Consider the following 16,967-nt stretch of genomic DNA (forward strand, 5'->3'; position numbering starts at 1 on the left):
CCACCCATCGACTTAAACTGAAACATGTTTTTGGATAATTCATTTTTGGGGGGGGGGTTGTAGGAATGCAGCAACTTGTGAGGAGTATTCAAATAGACTCAGGGTGGTAGTGTGGTAAACAGTAAGAATGTGCCTTGAGCTCACAATGCTCTGTGCTGCACAGGGACAGAGAATAGGTGGATAGGCTTTCTTTGTCCTTCCTGTACTACTAGCACATAGGGACCAGTTTACCCGAGTCAGGAAGTGGGTATTCAAGTTCTGCACGAACTTCCTGGGTTGATAATTGCAGCTATGGTTGCCAGGTGGCTGGTCTCGTTTTCATCCCATAGAAGAATGATGGCCAAACTTATTTTGGCATCATGGTCTTTTCCTGTGAATGTGTGTCCATGTGGATGCAGACAGTTAAGTGATATAAAAGGCAGAGGGGAGCATGATGGTGCAACAGGTAAACATGCTTGCTGTACACAAGCCTGCTGGCCTGAGCTCAATTCTGGAACCCACGATGGAAGTAGAGAACCAATGCTCAGAAGTTCTCTTGCGCCCTCCAGGTAAGCATTGTAGCAGGTACATGTCTGCCCTCACATGCACAGAGCATACATATCACGCATGCGCGTGCATGTGTACACATACACACACACGCACACACACACACACACACACACACCCCAAATCGAAGAAGGGAGACTCCATTCTGAATTTCTCCATCTGAGCATACATTGGAGGGTACCAAGTATAGAACCACAGGACAGAGGATCAGGGTTAGATCCCGTGTCTCTTCTTTGCTAGGCAATGACCTTGTACAAATCACATGATTCCCTGATGTTTGCTTCCTCATCTTCAAGATGAGTTTAGCACATCTGCCCTCTGATCAGCCTGACCTCACTGAAGAAGCAGATGTATGGGGTTGGACTCAGTGAGCTGCAAAGAGATAGCTGGGAACTTATTGAAGGTCAGAAGCTGGCATAAATCACGACTTACTAAAATACCCTTTCCAACATTCTCTAGCCCCTGACTTTCTTCTTCCCTATGGATCCTTCCTGGCTACCAGGTGACACCACCCAAGGAAGCCTCGCACTCAGAACCTCTTCTCAAGGCTACCTCCATGTTTAGACGTAATTAACCGACCCACCATCACCAACACTCAAAACCTGTTCAACCCTCACCTACTCCTTCCTTCCTGGTAGTCCTTAGATAAGCTGCTCACAAGGATCCTACCTCCCGAGACTTAACAGGCTGCCTCCTGGATGCTACCTACCTCCTCAGACGCTGTCTTATGATGATTGCTCAGGGAACTGCGGTACGTATTCCCCAACTCACCAACGAGATGCACCAGTAGAGGTCAAAACATTTTTAAAGGATACTAAAATGTTCCAGGCTTCCAGGCCACAAGAACGGCCACTCAGCTCTGAATCCAACTTTCACTTAGCACAGAAAGAGCTATAGACAACATGTGACAAGTGTGCACAGCTGGGTGCCGGTAAAACTGCACAGACACTGATAGTTGGGTTGTGAATAATTTAAACATCTTATTAATGATTATCCAAGGCCAAATTCAATTACAGCTCTACCTTACATTTTTTCCGACGCTGGAGCGCTGGCACACCCTAAGTAAGAGCTCCCTTATGGAGCCTTAGCTGCAGCCCCAGGCCATTTTTTTTTTTTTTAAATTTTGCTCTAGAGTTTTAACTCAATTCCATTTTATCCCCTTCAAAAAGATTTTTTTTTCCTTGCTTGAATAATGAACTATCTTGGATAGAGTTCCATTTCATCTTATATAAAAACTATTGTTTTAACCATACTTATTTTTCTTTTGTATGTGTAATGTGTGTGTGCATGTCACAGCAAGTGTACAGAGAGCACAAGACATCTTTTTGCTCTTCCTTCCATCTTGCTTTGAGGCAAGGACTCTTTCAGTTTCTTAAAAAAAAAAAAAATCCAACCATTTAATAAGTGTGTGTATGTGGGTGCATGTATGCTCACATGATGCATGCTTACCACAATGTACATATGGAGATCAAAGGACAACTCAGTTGTCCTTCCACTATATGGGTCCAGGGGACTGAATTCCAGGCACCAGGTTTGTGTGGCAAGAGCCTTTAGCTGGTGCATTATCTCCCTGGTCCCTAACAATGCATCCTTCCTAAGTGACTCACTGAGGAATGGGTGTTTCGGTAAGTGTTGATGTTTACCATTGTCTCTCCAAGCCACACTGTGGAGAGAGTAAGGATCCAAAACCAAAGATGTTCAGCTATTTTCAGTACCTCACAAATTCGACTGCAGTTAGGTCAATCCTTAACTGTACCCCATCTGCAAACCGAGACTCTATCTTAATCGCTCAAGGAAGATGGCTGCACCTACTTCAATCACTGAAACTTAAACATTTCCCATACCCTTCCTCTTCATCTTCATGCTGCATTTTCCCAGTCTCAGAGGAAAGGCTTTGACCCAGCCTCATAGGTTAGAGAGTCAAAGCAATTGATTTATGGAAGGTGCCATAGCTACTATGGCTTGGACTAGGAGCTGGAAAGTAGGAGGGGCTCCCCTCTTTCCAACATGCATTACACACAGACCACAGTACACCCTCCAGAAGCCATAAATTGATGCTGTATATACTGTTTTTAAAAGCTCATATGCAAAATACAACATTTGAGCCCTGAATACATTCCTCCATTAGTTTGCAGACTCTAAAGCTCACTGGGATTTCCCTGACATAGTTAAAAGACGCCAACACCTGCACACAACTTGCTGTTAATTACTGCAGCTCTTGGGGCAGGTGCCCACTCCTTCCAGTTTCCTAGGTGATTACAATGTGCAGCCAGTTGTGAGGTCGGTCAGCTGCTGTTCCCAGTTACCAACCTCCAACCCCCTTTTAGCGGGGCTCAATGGTGGTTTTGGTAAGCAGACAACATTAAATATTAGTGGCTCTGCACAGCTGGCTCTAATCTACAGAGCTCACCATGTGTAAAAGTGTCTCGGGGTTTAGGCACTTTCCCTTTGAAACTGAGGAGACCCCTCTTAGGGAAGAGGAAACCAAGTGGGGCCTGACTTCAGGACATTTAATAAGTCCCTGCTTACAAAGAACCCAGGGTTGCAGATGCAAGTATGAGCTCTTAAGAATACCCAGTTTTCATATCTGCATTTTGTTCCTTCTGTAGTTCTGTAAGTCAGTTGCATGGCCGTACTGTTTGTTTACATGGAAGTTATATAAATACCCACAGTTCATAGGTACACTGAAAAGGGTAAAGGTGAAAAATGATGGCTGCTATGTTATAATCTGAGCCCTCCGCTTTATTGCTTCTGAAAAGAAAAGTAGGTGGGAAGAAAAGCCATCTAAAACCAGATCATTCTGATGATCGATTTGTAACCCGAAATCAGACCCGAGTGTCTCCTTTAACACAGATGATGGAAACTCGTCATATTCTTAGCAACAGAAGTTTCCAGATCTCTCTGGGACCATTTCCAATCATCCAGACTAGTTTGCAGGCACTGCAAGGACTAGGTGACCTCTCTAGACCAGGGGAGTCATACTGAATGACAGGAACATTTTGCCCAAGAAGGGCTCTTATTTTTATCCCTCTTGGACTGAAGAACAGCTCAGCCAGAGACTGGACAGAACTGCCCATACGTCATGGACTCAGCCCAGGGCTTCCAATCTGCTGCCTGAAGGCCTGGGCTTTTGCCAGGTCACTCTGTCCAGGCAGCCTGCATCTGCCCAGATGACAGGTGAATGAACCAGGCCTCAAGGGGGCTTGAATGTCATCCCTTTGGCTGAGTCCCTTCAGTCATCTGACTGTGTTATGGGCACCGAGAAACTGCACAACCCAGAAAAAGAAAACAAAAGCTAGACCAAGCAACCCCCACAGGAGAAAATTCCCTTTCACTCCAGAGCCCCAAACCTAAACAGCTGCTTCCTCCCAGGGTGAACCATCAATAAAAAATGTACAATGGTGTGTGTGGGTGCATGTGTGCGTGAAAAACAATCACCCAGATAAACTCAATAGCTTTAAAAGTCATGTTAAACCTACTTGTGCAATTTCATTAATGGTTTCCAACGGTTTAAAATAGAAAGCAAGAGACCACAAAGGAGGTGTCAGGCTTAGGTAGATGGAAACTCAGTATGAGGTGGGAGACACAGGAGGGCCACCTGGGGGGGGGGGCTTTGAGCTCAACCATTTTGTGGCCTAAATGACTGATATGATCCCAAGCCAACTGAAGCAGGAGAGTGAGAACAATCAGGTTTCCACACCAGTTTAACTTGGGGCTTATTTTCTGAGACACTGTCCTTCGCTGGCATTGCTGCCTGCTTCTTAGACGGGGTAGGTGTGAGAGGACCAGGAGTGGATTTTCACTTGGGGTAGCCTTACCCATGAACAGATTCATTGAGGAATTATGGCACTCCATTTCTGAGGGAGGCATCTCAGAGACAACAGTTTAGCTACTGTCTAGACACTCAAGATTGGGGGCTGGGGAAGAGTTGGTTTTGCTTGCTCTGAAACTCTTAAAACCATGAAAATCCCCCCTCCCTCTCTTTCTCTCTGTCTCTCTCTGTCTCTCTTCCTCTCTCTCTTTCTCTGTCTCTCTTTGTCTCTCTCTCTCTCTTTCTCCCACCCCCTCTCCTAGGACAACACAATTGTTAACAATCCAATTCAAAAGTCTGGATAAGCCTGGGCTCTTGAGACTCACCCTTACTACGTAGTTGAATCTCCTGGAATCCAGGATGGCAGTCGAGAAGTCCAGTCTGTTGAAAGCTTCCCCCAAAGTGCAGTATCCGTGGCGCTGCACAGAAGCAAGACAGAGGCACACCTTACTCCTGCCATGCAGAGGTTATTCTCCAGTACAGACTCCACTGAACCAGCTGCCTGCGTGTCTTAGAGAACCAGGCTCTGCCTTTCTTCCTGCATCTGAATCCCAGGAGACACAAGATGGGTGGCACAGTCTCCACTTCAGCTGGGGACTAACCTGCGGATCCCCCTTTCCAGGACTAGTACCACTCTAGCTCTCTGTGTATGCTAGTCTGGGAGTGCTCATGCACAGTGTATCACTGGGTACTGAGCATAGGCTCTTTGGGTTAGTGAGTGTCTATTAAACAACCATGGGAAGAGGATTGGTTCTACCCACCAACACTGCAGCATCAAACCACGGCCACTGATAACGCTTTGCTTCGTGGGGCAGAAAACAAGTTTTGGACTTTTAGTATGGACATACAGGGAGTTGGGAAGACACAGTTCTGCCATGTCACGTCATTCTGTTCTAGGTTTCTGGATTTGTCACTGATCCACCCTCTCTGAGTCTGATGTCATAGAGAAATGAGGTGTTTTCCATGGCCCCTGAGAAAAACAGGAATGCTGGCACTCTATCTATCATATTGCCTCCGGTCCTAGGGATCAAATTGTCTGTTTTATCAAGTGCCATAGAAGATGGCTTGAGGAAGGTCTTGTACCTACCTACAGCTCAAAGAGCAGGCACCGAAAAGACCTGCTGGATTTAATGATTAGTTAAGCTAAGCTCTAGCCAAGCCGAAATCCAAAGAGAGCTCTCTCCTCTCTCCTCTCCCTGACAGAAAGAGGATACCCTCTCACCTTCTGTTGGAATTAAAGGACTGTTGTTGCCCAGTTCTCTCTTAGAAGGTACAGCGTTACTAAGCATGGGGCTTTAGTAAATGGATGGTGACTTACCTCCTTGGTACTCCCTTTGTGAACATAGATCCACTTTTCTTGATGGAAGTCTACAGAGGAAAAAAAAAAAGAAAGAAAAGAAAAAGAAACAGAAATATATCTGAAAAACTGGTAGTAGGCCTAGCCAAGATTTTAAACATGACTCATATTTTTTTTTATTTATTCCAAAGTTCAAAATATTTTGACAACAGAGTTCACCAATAATCTAAGAGAATAAAAATACTCAATTTCTGTGGTGTCTATTTTGTCTTTTTTTTTTTTTTTCCAGAGCTGAGGACCAAATCCAGAGCCTTGTGCTGTGGTGTCTAAATATTGGATCTGTAATTTGCTTCCACCGAAGCAATCTGAATCTTTGACATCACATGTGGTGTTCCCAAACCTCCAGATTAAAGAGATAATCTAACACTCTGATACCTTTGTTTTAAATGCCAAACCTAAATCTTATACAAGGCCATGAAAAGTGGATACAGAGCAGGTAACATGGGGAAACATGCAGATCAAGTGGATTAAATTAGAATAAATTATAATTCATGTTTTATAGAACCTTATATCCTCTGCTAATACGTAAGCATCTAGGCCATGTGACTACAATTTGTCCAAGAGGGACACGCCTATTTCCTTCTTCCATCCTTTTGCATTTTGAGACAAAGTCCGTGTATTCTAGGTTGGTCTCAAACCCACTGTGTGGCTGATGTAATCTTGAACAACTTTAAAACTTGTTATTTTTGTCCCCCCTCACCAGAGCTAAGGACCGAACCCAGGACCTACTGAGCTAAGCCCCACCTTTTGTTATTTTGTCTTATTTATTTATTTATTTTTTTAACTTCTGATTCTCCCCACTTCTACCTTCTGAAAGGCAAGTCACCTGGCTCATTCAGTCCTGAGGATGGACCCAGGCCTCAGCCTGGGAGGCAAGCACAAAGCTACATCCTTAGTCTCACAATTCTATTTCCAAAGTCTCAAAACACGGTTGAAAACTCAAAGCATTGCTGGAACGGACTCGGCTGGTCGCGTTCCTGTACCGTAACTGTCTTATGTCAAATGCAAGTGACAAGCAGGGGCAAGCTCAACTGGCAAAGGCGTTTGGACAGCAAAGAGTATGCTGATGATGTTGCCTGGGAAATGCACAGATGAGAAACAACAGTTGGTGATATCAGAGGCATCAGGGCAGCGAGCTGTCTGATGATAAGAGATGCACTAGTTTGTTTTTCAAGGACCGACCATTCATAAAAATTGTCAACGGGCAGTGGTGGTGCACACCTTTAATCTCAGCACTTGGGAGGCAGAGACAGGTAGATTTCTGAGTTCGAGGCCAGCCTGGTCTCCAGAGTTAGTTCCAGGACAGCCAGGGATATACAGAGAAACCCCGCCTCAAAAAAAAAAAAAAAAAAAAAAAGATTTAAGAATCATCAAACTGCCGGGCTGAAGAGAGGAGGGGCTTAGATAGCTGACTGTTCTTGCGAAGGTCCTGAGGTCAATTCTCATCAACCACATGGTGGCTCACAACCATCTATAATGGGTTCTGATGCCCTCGTCTGTCATGCAGGTATACATGCAAGGAGAGCATTCACATACATAAATAAATGAATCTATAAAAAAATAAGAATCACCAGCCAGCCTTCCCTTTGCTTCTGAGGCAGCCCCAGGCTTTGGATCTGCTCTGTAGCAAGGATGGCCCTGAACACCTGCTCCTCCTGCGGAAGGTCAGGCCAGAGCCGCCACGTCTAACTTATGCAGTGCTAAGGGACTGAACCCAGGACTTTTTGCGTCCTAGGCAGGCACTCTTCCAGACGAGCTCCGTCCTCAGACACCTTTCTTCTTCTATTGAAAGCAAACGACTTACACTGAGTTTTGGTTTTGCTGTTCTGTATGTCTTTCTTCCTCTTCTTGGCTGCCACGTCGTAGTTGAGACTGTTGAACAGGTTCTCCTTACTGTACACCTCCTTGCTGCAGTAACTGTGAGGGGAGAGAGAAGGGCGGCGACTACATCGTAAAGAGCTACAAAGAACTCATCGGGTTCTAAAACACCCACATGTATGCTTCCCAGACAAGACAAAGACAAAACAATAAAATCATCTAAAACAGGGGCGGGCAAGATGGCTCAGCAGGGAAGAGCACTGACTGCTTTCCCGAAGGTCCTGAGTTCAAATCCCAGCAAGCACTACATGGTGACTCACAACCACCCATAATGAGATCTAATGCCTTCTTCTGGTGTATCTGAAGTCAGCTACAGTGTGTACTTATGTAATAATAATAAATAAATCTTTGGGTCAGAGCAAGCAGGGACTGAGTGAGCAGAGCTGACTGGAGTTAGCAGAGGTCCTAAAAAATTTCAATCCCGAACAACCACATGAAGGCCCACAACCATCTGTACAGCTAACAGTGTACTCGTATACATAAAATAAATAAATAAATCTTTCAAAAATCATCTAAAACAAACAAAACAAACACAGGCTTCTTTCTCTTAGTAAAAATATCATCACCTCTATGTGGAAGGCTGGGATGGGGGCATGTGTTTCTTTTGAATTCCCTAACAGGGCTTTCTATTATAATTCAATATAGAGCACTATACTCTCTAAGAGCAATGCAGTCCATTGCGATCTCTCTTTAAACAAAAGAGCTGAACAGGGGAGGGTGATGGCTGGTGTCACCGTGCCACACAATGCCTGCATTCTGCAAGACACAGCATCTACACCAAGCTGCTGTGGCTTCTTCCTTCCCTTTCTCCATCCTCCCTCCTGCCCACCCTCCTTCTTGCCCTCCTCTCTATCCTCCTTTCCTATCTCCAACCCTCCACTCCTTCCCTCTTTTTGAGACAGGTCTCACTATGTAGATCAAGCTGGCCACAAACTCACAGACTCACCTGTCTTTGCCTTCCCGGCTCTGGGATTAAAGATGTGTGCCACCATGCCCAACTTGAGCTTTCTGTTCTTTTTAAGATAAGATTTTACTATGTGGCTCAGGCTGACCTTGAATTACTATGTAGTACAGGCTAGTTTTGAACATAGTGGTCCTCAGCTTCAGCCTCCCAATACTGGGTGTACAGAATGCTAGGATTGAAAATGTGTAATAGCACATCCTCCTCCTTTCAGAGGTATAATTCACATATTCTACAATTTGTCCATGTAACGGGTAACCAAGCTGCTTTAGCCAGCATGTTCCTTTCCTGTCTTTAAAACATGATCACAATTACAAACATCTGACTTACAAACTCCCTTTCTAGCAGGTATTTTGCATAGAATGCTAGTTGTTTAGGTTTCTGACCTAAGACACTAGGCCTTAAGCTGGAGGGTTAAGATATTGGTTCTTAATAGAAATCAGAAAAATTTGAATTCATAAACTTAGAGGGGCTGAAAAGATGTCAAATAGACTTATCCAATTCATAGATCACTGAAGGATGGGGTAGTTCAACTTTGGCCACGTACCCACATGGGAATAAGGTGATAGTCTCATGATTTAAGGAAAATTTCTGAATACTTTCTACAGAAATGATGGGGAGGAAATACTAAAATTTAACAGGAGAATGGGTTCCCTGCCTCTTTCAACCCCAAGAGGTGGGCAGGATTTATAACCACAACTTGTACAAACTAGGTATGTGTTGTGTCTACTAGCATATTAGGAGACCTTAAATTTTCTGATGTCTTCTACAGGATTTAAAATGTGATTTGTATCTTTTCTTTTTTTTTTGGCAGGGATAAATATAAGCATATATGCTCTTTTTCTGTTCCCTGCTTTGTGTAAGTGACAGAAGGGAAAAGAAGGCTGGAAACAGTGTCCAGTGTTCTTTCATTGTGACTTGTGTCTCAGTAAGACCTGCCTAAGTGTCTTCCTGAAATGCTGATGTCACAGCTAGATACCCTGTGCTGCTTTTAGAACCTACAGGGAGAACTTGACGAATCACCAGTCAAACGCTCATTTCCCTTCTCCCAGCCATACCTAATACCATTTATTGAGTTTCCTAATGTCTTTAGCCTTCTCCTTTTCATTCAGGGAACCAGGGTATTTTTAGGCTTCAGACTGGGTGTTGCAGAAATGACCTCTCTCAGAGTCACTTGCTTAAGTGAGCCAAGGGTTGAATGTTTTCGGTCAGGCTTTACACAACTCTGGAGTGTGTGTGTGTGTGTGTGTGTATGTTTGTCTGTCTCCGGAGTGTGTGAGGGAGTACAAAGTCACTGACTAGGGATGATCTGCTCAGGCCAGCAGGAAGAAAAGGGGCAGAACAAACAGCAGAATTCTGAGGCTGACTCAAAGAATTTTAATCAAAGCCAACGAAGAGGAAAAGATGGAAAGTCAATCGAGTGGTCCCTGGTGTCCCAAAGCTTTAGAAAACAAAGATAGAACATTCAGTGGACAAAAATACCCGGGAAGGCTTATTTCTTAAAGAAGTATGCACAGAAACACACGGCCTACATCACCATGCTATATAGTGATGTAGTTTGTAGATACTATAAACTATGGTAGAACTTCCATATGTAGAGAAGCACAAAGAAAAGTCATTGTGTTTGGAGCCATACATACAAGGGTCTGCAGCAGCTTTAGGTACGGAGAATAACCTTCTAATGGGAAGTGTTCAAGGGGATTTGAGCATTTGCTTTCTTCATGGATGGAAGGAGGAACTGCTTTAAGTTGGCGTGACTTGTTTCAAAAGCCAATTCGAGAAGGAGTTCAAACCATTGATGATACTCCCTTGATGCAGAGTGTAGAAAAGTTTTAAGCACAGGGAAAACCCTACACATCATTTTATATTAGGATCTGAGTTCTGGAAGCTTGGGAGCAAGGTTGCAAAGTTTATTTGTGTTGTCTATGTATGTTTTCTTTTAAGCAATAATATATTCAGTGGCTATTTTGGGACTCCAGTATGTCTCATTCCAGGAAATGCAAAATCAATGGAAAATTACAGCTCAAAAATTTAACAAGAAAAACAACCACCATTTACAAATCACAGCACATATATAAATGTATTTAAAATAAGCAAAACCATTTCAAGGAGGCTGTTCCTCCACCAAATAAAATAGTAGAGGAGTTGTTACTTTGTAACTACTCACTAATCCTCGAGTTGCTACTTTGTAACTACTTCTAACTAATCTTGATGTTTACAGGCACAGGCCAAGAATAAGGAAAAAGCCCTCCCCCACCGAACACCCACATCACCATCAAACACATACAAAATACTATAAGGCAACTGTAGAAGAAGTGGAAAGTTTTCAAAGTAAGACAATACATAGGAACATTTGTGCGGCAGATAAAGGAGGGCATGGGAATCAGCTTCATTTCTTATTTCATTTGTAATTAAGAAAAACACTTGAAACCATTCCCTGACCCAAAGCAGTTATTATATAGCCCTGATTATGTCCAGTGAGATTTTGATGCTCAAAGTCATATCTAGGTTGCCAGACTTGAAAAGGCTACTTCCTGGATTGCTTTGGGGGAAACAGGCTAGCGCAGGAGGCTTATGACAATAGTGTTCTGCACAGGGTAAGTGCTTGTAAAAATATCTCTATTATTTTTATTCAAGGTATCAAGGCCAACTCCCTCCTTCCTGGGCCAGCCTTAGCAACACACAGTATGTAACACTGGAATGGGCTTTTAACTGCACAAGTGCAGGCTTGGAGAAGAGAATGGAGATTACTCATCCCCGAGTTGGGGCGGGGCAGGGGCGGCTGGGCAGGAGGCAGCGTGGGTCATTTCAACCACCACTTCCTTGAAGCATTCTTGGATGGCTCTAGCTCATATGGTGTTCCTTCCTTGAAATCATAATCTGCCTCACAAACCTAACACTTGCTATCCCTTCTTTATCTTACAGGCTCAATTTTTTTTGTTTGTTTTTGGAGACAGGGTTTCTCTGTATAGCCCTGGCCATCTTGGAACTTGCTCTGTAGACCAGGTGTGGCCTCAAACTCAGATTTACCTGCCTCTTTGCCTCTGTGCTGGGATAAAAGGTGTGTACCATGACAGCTGAGCTCAGTTGTACCATGACAGCTGAGCTCAGTTGCAACTTTTTAAGGGGCCAGCTTTAAGCTTATCTAAATTCTTCTATTATCTCAGGAGGCACTTGGCTATTCCGAGACTGCAACATTTGGCTGTTGGAGGGCAGGGCCCTGGACCTCAGAGACAATGGCCAGCAGAGTCTATAACAGGTGTACTGTGCAGACAAGCCATGGTTTAAACAATAACCCCACAACAGAGTACACCTTTATTCTTTACTCTTGCTGGGCAACTTTCTGGATGGCCGGTGGAATTAGAGAAGCCTCAGTAGTTCAGTTTACAGTCACCAACCCTCTTTTATAAAGGACCTGCCTTCTGTTTTCTTAGAACAAGAGAGAGCATTCAAGCTCACCTGTGCAGCCAGGCACTGGGCCCAAACCTTACATCACTGGAAAGCCAAGACGGAAAATAGAGAGAGATATCTGAGATCACAAACCCAGACTCGGAAGGCCACTGCTTTTAAGAAGTTGGCAGACTCTTCTGCTGTGGAAGGAGGGGATTGTTTATGGTTGCTGGGGGGAAAAAACATACCCTGCAAACAGTCAGCTGCTGTGCTGAGAGGCAGATGACCAAACCAGTCCCCATCTGTGACTCAGCAGAGGACTACAGGTGGCCACTGACCGTATTGATCACTGCTGAGACCATGAGGACTGAGAGCGACAGCTTCAGCTCACAGGTGTGACCCACGAAAGGAGATCAGGAAGGGACAAAAGGACGTTTTTTTTTGTTTGTTTGTTTGTTTTGTTTTCTGAGACAGGGTTTCTCTGTATAGCCCTGGCTGTTCTGAAACTCAACTCTGTAGACCAGGCTGGCCTCGAACTCAGAGATCCAGCTGCCTCTGTCTCCCAAGTACTGGGATTAAAGGCATCCATCACCACCCGGCCTCCGAGGCAGATTTAACTCATCTTCAGATCTTCTGGAATAGGGAGAGTGAGGTGTTCTATTTCTGTCTCATGGAGCAAGGATGGAGTGAGCATCCAGAGGAAATGGGGTCTCACCAGTTTAGTCCCCAGCCTGCGGAAACACAGTAGGCTGTTCTATTTTGCTAGGGCAAGTCACAGTAATGCAGTGGGCTGGACCCCTGCTGCGTCATCCTGGAAAGAAACTAAGCTTTTTATACAGAAACAAAGAGCTGGGATATTAGATTCAGGCTCCTAAGATGGATGGTTCCAAGGAGGAGAAAGCTTCTGGTGTACTCCCCTTTCATGTAGTAGTTGAGGAAAAAGTATTAGGTATAACTGTTAACTTCATTCGATGGAAAACAGCCAGGTGACAATGGTTGGCAATTTATCTGATTTTCTGTGAATAAGATTTTTTTTTTTTTTTTACCGTGTTCTAAACTCCCCTGGGACTTGCTCAAAGGACCTAACAGAAGGTTAATGTATTTGGTTCTCCTGGAAGGCCCCACTGTCAGAGATTTGTTTCACCTCATTAAGAGACAAAGGGAACTCAAGCATTACAAATCACAAACAAATGGGAGACATTGGAGGTCATGCCGCTCATATAACCACAGTTTCTTGATAATTAATTATCAAACCTTTATTCAAACAGCCATTGGCCAACCTTTCACTCAGTGGGACCTGGCCCACTCACAGAATTCTCTGGTGAAGTCAGCTTGGGGATGCAGGTGTAGGGGTGTGTGTGTGTGTGTGTGTGTGTGTGTGAGAGAGAGAGTGAGAGAGAGAGTGTGTGTGTGAGAGAGAGAAAAAGAGAGAGAGAGAGAGAGAGAGAGAGAGAGAGAGAGAGAGTGTGTGTGTGTGTGTGTGTGTGTGTGTCCTGGCCCACTCACAGAATTCTCTGGTGAAGTCAGCTTAGGGATGCAGGTGTAGGTGTGTGTGTGTTAATCAAAGGACGGTGGGAGGGGAGAGCACCTAAAGGTGACCTCAACGGCACCAGCCCCTCCAAACAAACTTGTATGGTTCCTCAGGTGTCTCAGGGAGTCAGCTGTCCAGGTTGGGGATTGATTCTCGACCTCATAATTTATGAGTGGACACTTGTTCTGACCTCAGATTTTCCACTAGATGACGGAGCTCAGGTGACTTCAAGACTGTGTGGTCTTTCTGCAGCTGGCAGGCACCACTAAGGATGGGTGTGTGTCACGGTATAAAGACCGACGAGAAAGGGCTACAGGAGGAAACAGGTGCAAGTGCCTGGCCCTTCCTGAAGCAGAGCATTGCTGCATTTCTATCCTGCCTCCCTCCGCGGCCCATAAGCGTTACTACCACGACTCACTTCACAAGTCTGCCCAAGAGGGCGGCTGTCCCGGGCCCCATCCGCTGCCTCCCTCAGTTACTCTTTTTTTTTTTTTTTCTCGGCCCACTCAGCCGTCGACTGTGCGTGGGAAGAGCCTTTGTGCACTCATTGCAGAGCCCACGACCCATCCCATCATTCGGCTTGTGACTACTACCACTCTTGTACTCTTGGGGTCCTGTCACAGGACAGTGAAAGGCAAGCAGCCAAGTCGCTAGTGCCCACTTAAAGCAGTAACTGCGATTCCCGAGTTGTGCCCTTGTGTTCAAGTGTTTAGGGACATAATCCCCTGTTGCCAGATTGAGGGATCCTGGGTTCTGTATGGGATCTTTTCTTCCGGGAGACACTAACCTTGATCAGTAGGAGACACTAAATTACCCATCTCTCGTGTTCTGGCGACCTTTGCCGGAATTCCGGCATCACACTCCTATCCCTTTAGCCGGAAACCCCCTTTTTATTCTGGTCCAGATCTGCCTGCCCTCCTTCACCAACCCCGGAGGTGCGCACTTCCCCCCTCGCCTCGGTTTTGTGGGTCTGGAAATCGAATGTCCTCACCTGCCGAGGTCGCTCACGAAGCTGCCGCTTTTCTCATCCAAGAAGCGCTTCCATCCGTCCGCTGTCTTTACCCAGCTCTGGCCCGGGGACCGCCAGTCCTGCCCAAGGAACGGCATGGTACCGAGCGCGGACGCGACCGACGGACGGGACGGACTGACAGCCAGGAACCGGCCTGGCTTGCCCGGGGGATGCGGCGCGCTGGGAAGATGCTGGGGAACGCAAGGCGGCGACCGGGTCAAGAGTGGGGGAACTGGTGTGGAGGGCGGCGGATCCTGGGTGGGCGCGGGGGTCCTTGCACTCACAGGGGCGCAGGCGCTGGGAAGGATCGCGTGTCGCGTCCTGACTCCGGGAATGATGCGCGGCTGCCGGGGCGCAGTATTTATCCCGGGCCGCTGCCCGGTCTCTTTGTTGCCGGAAGAGCCGCCTGCTCTTAGCCCGGCCCTCCCCCTGCGCCCCGAGGCCACGTGGCTTTGTTTATGGGCTCGCCTTGTTTTCCGAGGCGCCCGCGGCTCTCGCTCTGCTCGCAGTTGCACAACCTTGTGCCGGTGGAAACTTGAAGCCGCGTGGCCAGGCCAGATGTCCCGCTGACCCTCGGTGCCCTGGCACCTCTGCGCCACCCCTACTCCCCCATCGGTCGTTGCTGCCGCCACCAAGATCCTGGTCTTGCACTCGGCACTACGTTCCCTCTATGGGTCCGGAACAAGCTAAGTGCAGTGAGGAAGCTGACTTAGAGAGTTGGGAGCCGTCAGTCCCCGGGGTCTGGAAGCGGCGAGACGGATCTTTGCAGGCAGATCAGCCTCGGGGGAGGCCAGAACGTCTGGGGCTGGGTAGGGGCTCAGTCTCTGAACCTCTCTTACTGCCAGTACCGACTCTAGTCGCTAGGGTGTGCTAAATGAAAGAGGGGACCCAGTGTGGCAGGGGCGGGGAGGGACTACCCCCCACCCCTTCCGCCTTAAAGCAGTCATTTGATGCGCTTGCTGTCAAGCTCGACTCCCCCGAAGGCAAAGGAAGGGGAAAGAAGAGGCCCTGTGGCGTGGAAGTGAAGAGCTGAGACAGTTTGAGGTCCCACTCTGAGGAACTCTGAGCAAGCAGCGCTGGCGTCGAGGCGCCTGGCCCAGAACAAAGCCTCCAGGGCCGTGGAGTCAGGAAGGAGTCTCTGGCTACACTCCCTGTACTTGCTCTAGTGCTCCAAGGCTGGGCTTTTATCCTGTGGAACCACAGGAACCCTCCTCTCTTTTCCTTGACTTCCTGGGGGTTCTAGCTATAAAGTCCTCCTGGGTTTCATGTCCACTTCAGAAAGGGAAGAGAGCCTGTTAAGAACTTAGCTCTCCTAACAAGAGGGGATGGCCAGTCTAGCTGATATTCTTGCTTTCAGGTGAAAGGCTTGTGGGGTCCTCAGAAAGGGTTAAGTCCATGGTTACCTAGGGTCTCATGAGTACTTCTCAACTCAGAGCGATCCACCCTGTTATGCAGAACATAAATTCCCTTTCATTCCGGAGACATCTGAGCCCAGACTCAGAATTGGCCTTTTATAACCATCCTGTCTATCTCCCTCCTCTGAGTGTGTGTGCATTTGTGTGCACGAGGAGGCCAGAGGGCAATGTCAGGTGTCTTCCTTGATCACCTTTGGCCTTACTTAGAGACAGATCCATTGAGCCTGGCGCCCATCTATTGGCTATACTGGCAGTCCGATGAACCTCTGGATTCTTTGGGTTTTGTCTCCCAGCACTAGGAAAACGGTATAGCTGTAAGTGCTTTAGTAGGTTTGTTTGTTTGTTTACACGGGTGCTGGGGATCTGAGCTCAGGTCCTCGAGACTGCTCATCAAACACTGTGCCTACGGAGACATTGTTAATCATGATTCGCACAGAAAACAAAAGACAACAAAATAAACAATTCCACCACGTTGAGGCAAATTCGGAAACAAGCTTTAATTAAATACTGACCAGGATGAATTTTGGTCAGGACCACTCTCTGGACTCCCCAGCTTAGCTGCCCCTAGACTTGTGTTACAGAGGCCTTTAAGGCCATTGTATTTTCCCATGTGGCTTTGATATTTTCCAAGGACTACAACTCCCAGCGTTCCAAGAATTTACCTAGTCCTTGTTCTTGGGCTGGTGGGGCTTGCAGGTTAATTTTTGGGTCTTACAACATCTCCCTACCAAATCAACTCAGCAGCCTCTCTGGAGAGTGGAGAGCGGGCAATTCTTGTGTGATAAGCGACTACTGCCTTAGGGTGGTTTGTGGCCTCCCACCATCACTAATCAGACCTGGGAAGTCACATTCACCTGGACCTACATGGCCCTGGGCAGTAGCAGAGAAATAAAAACATGCTAGAGAACCAGCTTCCAGTTCTTTTCTTCCACACCCCTGCCTCTGTAGCCACTGGCAGTGTCTCTTCCACTGTGCATTGAGGTTGGGTAGGCAGAGAAACTGAGTGTGTCTTGTGGGCTCTGTGTTGCAAGGGGGAAGGAGATGTTTTTAATAAAGTCTGTCTTCAAGT

At 46.5% G+C, this 16,967-nt stretch overlaps 1 protein-coding gene across 1 annotated transcript in view; it reads right to left on the reverse strand.

Moving 5' to 3' along the window:
* The window catches only part of Fbxo32 (F-box protein 32), a 37,122-nt gene extending 21,822 nt beyond the window's left edge, over positions 1-15,300 (reverse strand). Inside the window, exons 1-4 of the mRNA XM_031358839.1 lie at positions 14,466-15,300; positions 7,519-7,631; positions 5,676-5,725; positions 4,684-4,776 (exon numbers count right to left, since the gene is read on the reverse strand). Coding sequence (XP_031214699.1) covers positions 4,684-4,776; positions 5,676-5,725; positions 7,519-7,631; positions 14,466-14,581 — 372 coding nt within the window. The 5' untranslated portion in view covers positions 14,582-15,300. The remainder of the gene's footprint in view (positions 1-4,683; positions 4,777-5,675; positions 5,726-7,518; positions 7,632-14,465) is intronic.
* Positions 15,301-16,967: the final 1,667 nt, after the last annotated feature.

The sequence above is a fragment of the Mastomys coucha genome, unplaced genomic scaffold (assembly GCF_008632895.1).
Source record: "Mastomys coucha isolate ucsf_1 unplaced genomic scaffold, UCSF_Mcou_1 pScaffold7, whole genome shotgun sequence".
NCBI lineage: Eukaryota > Metazoa > Chordata > Mammalia > Rodentia > Muridae > Mastomys > Mastomys coucha.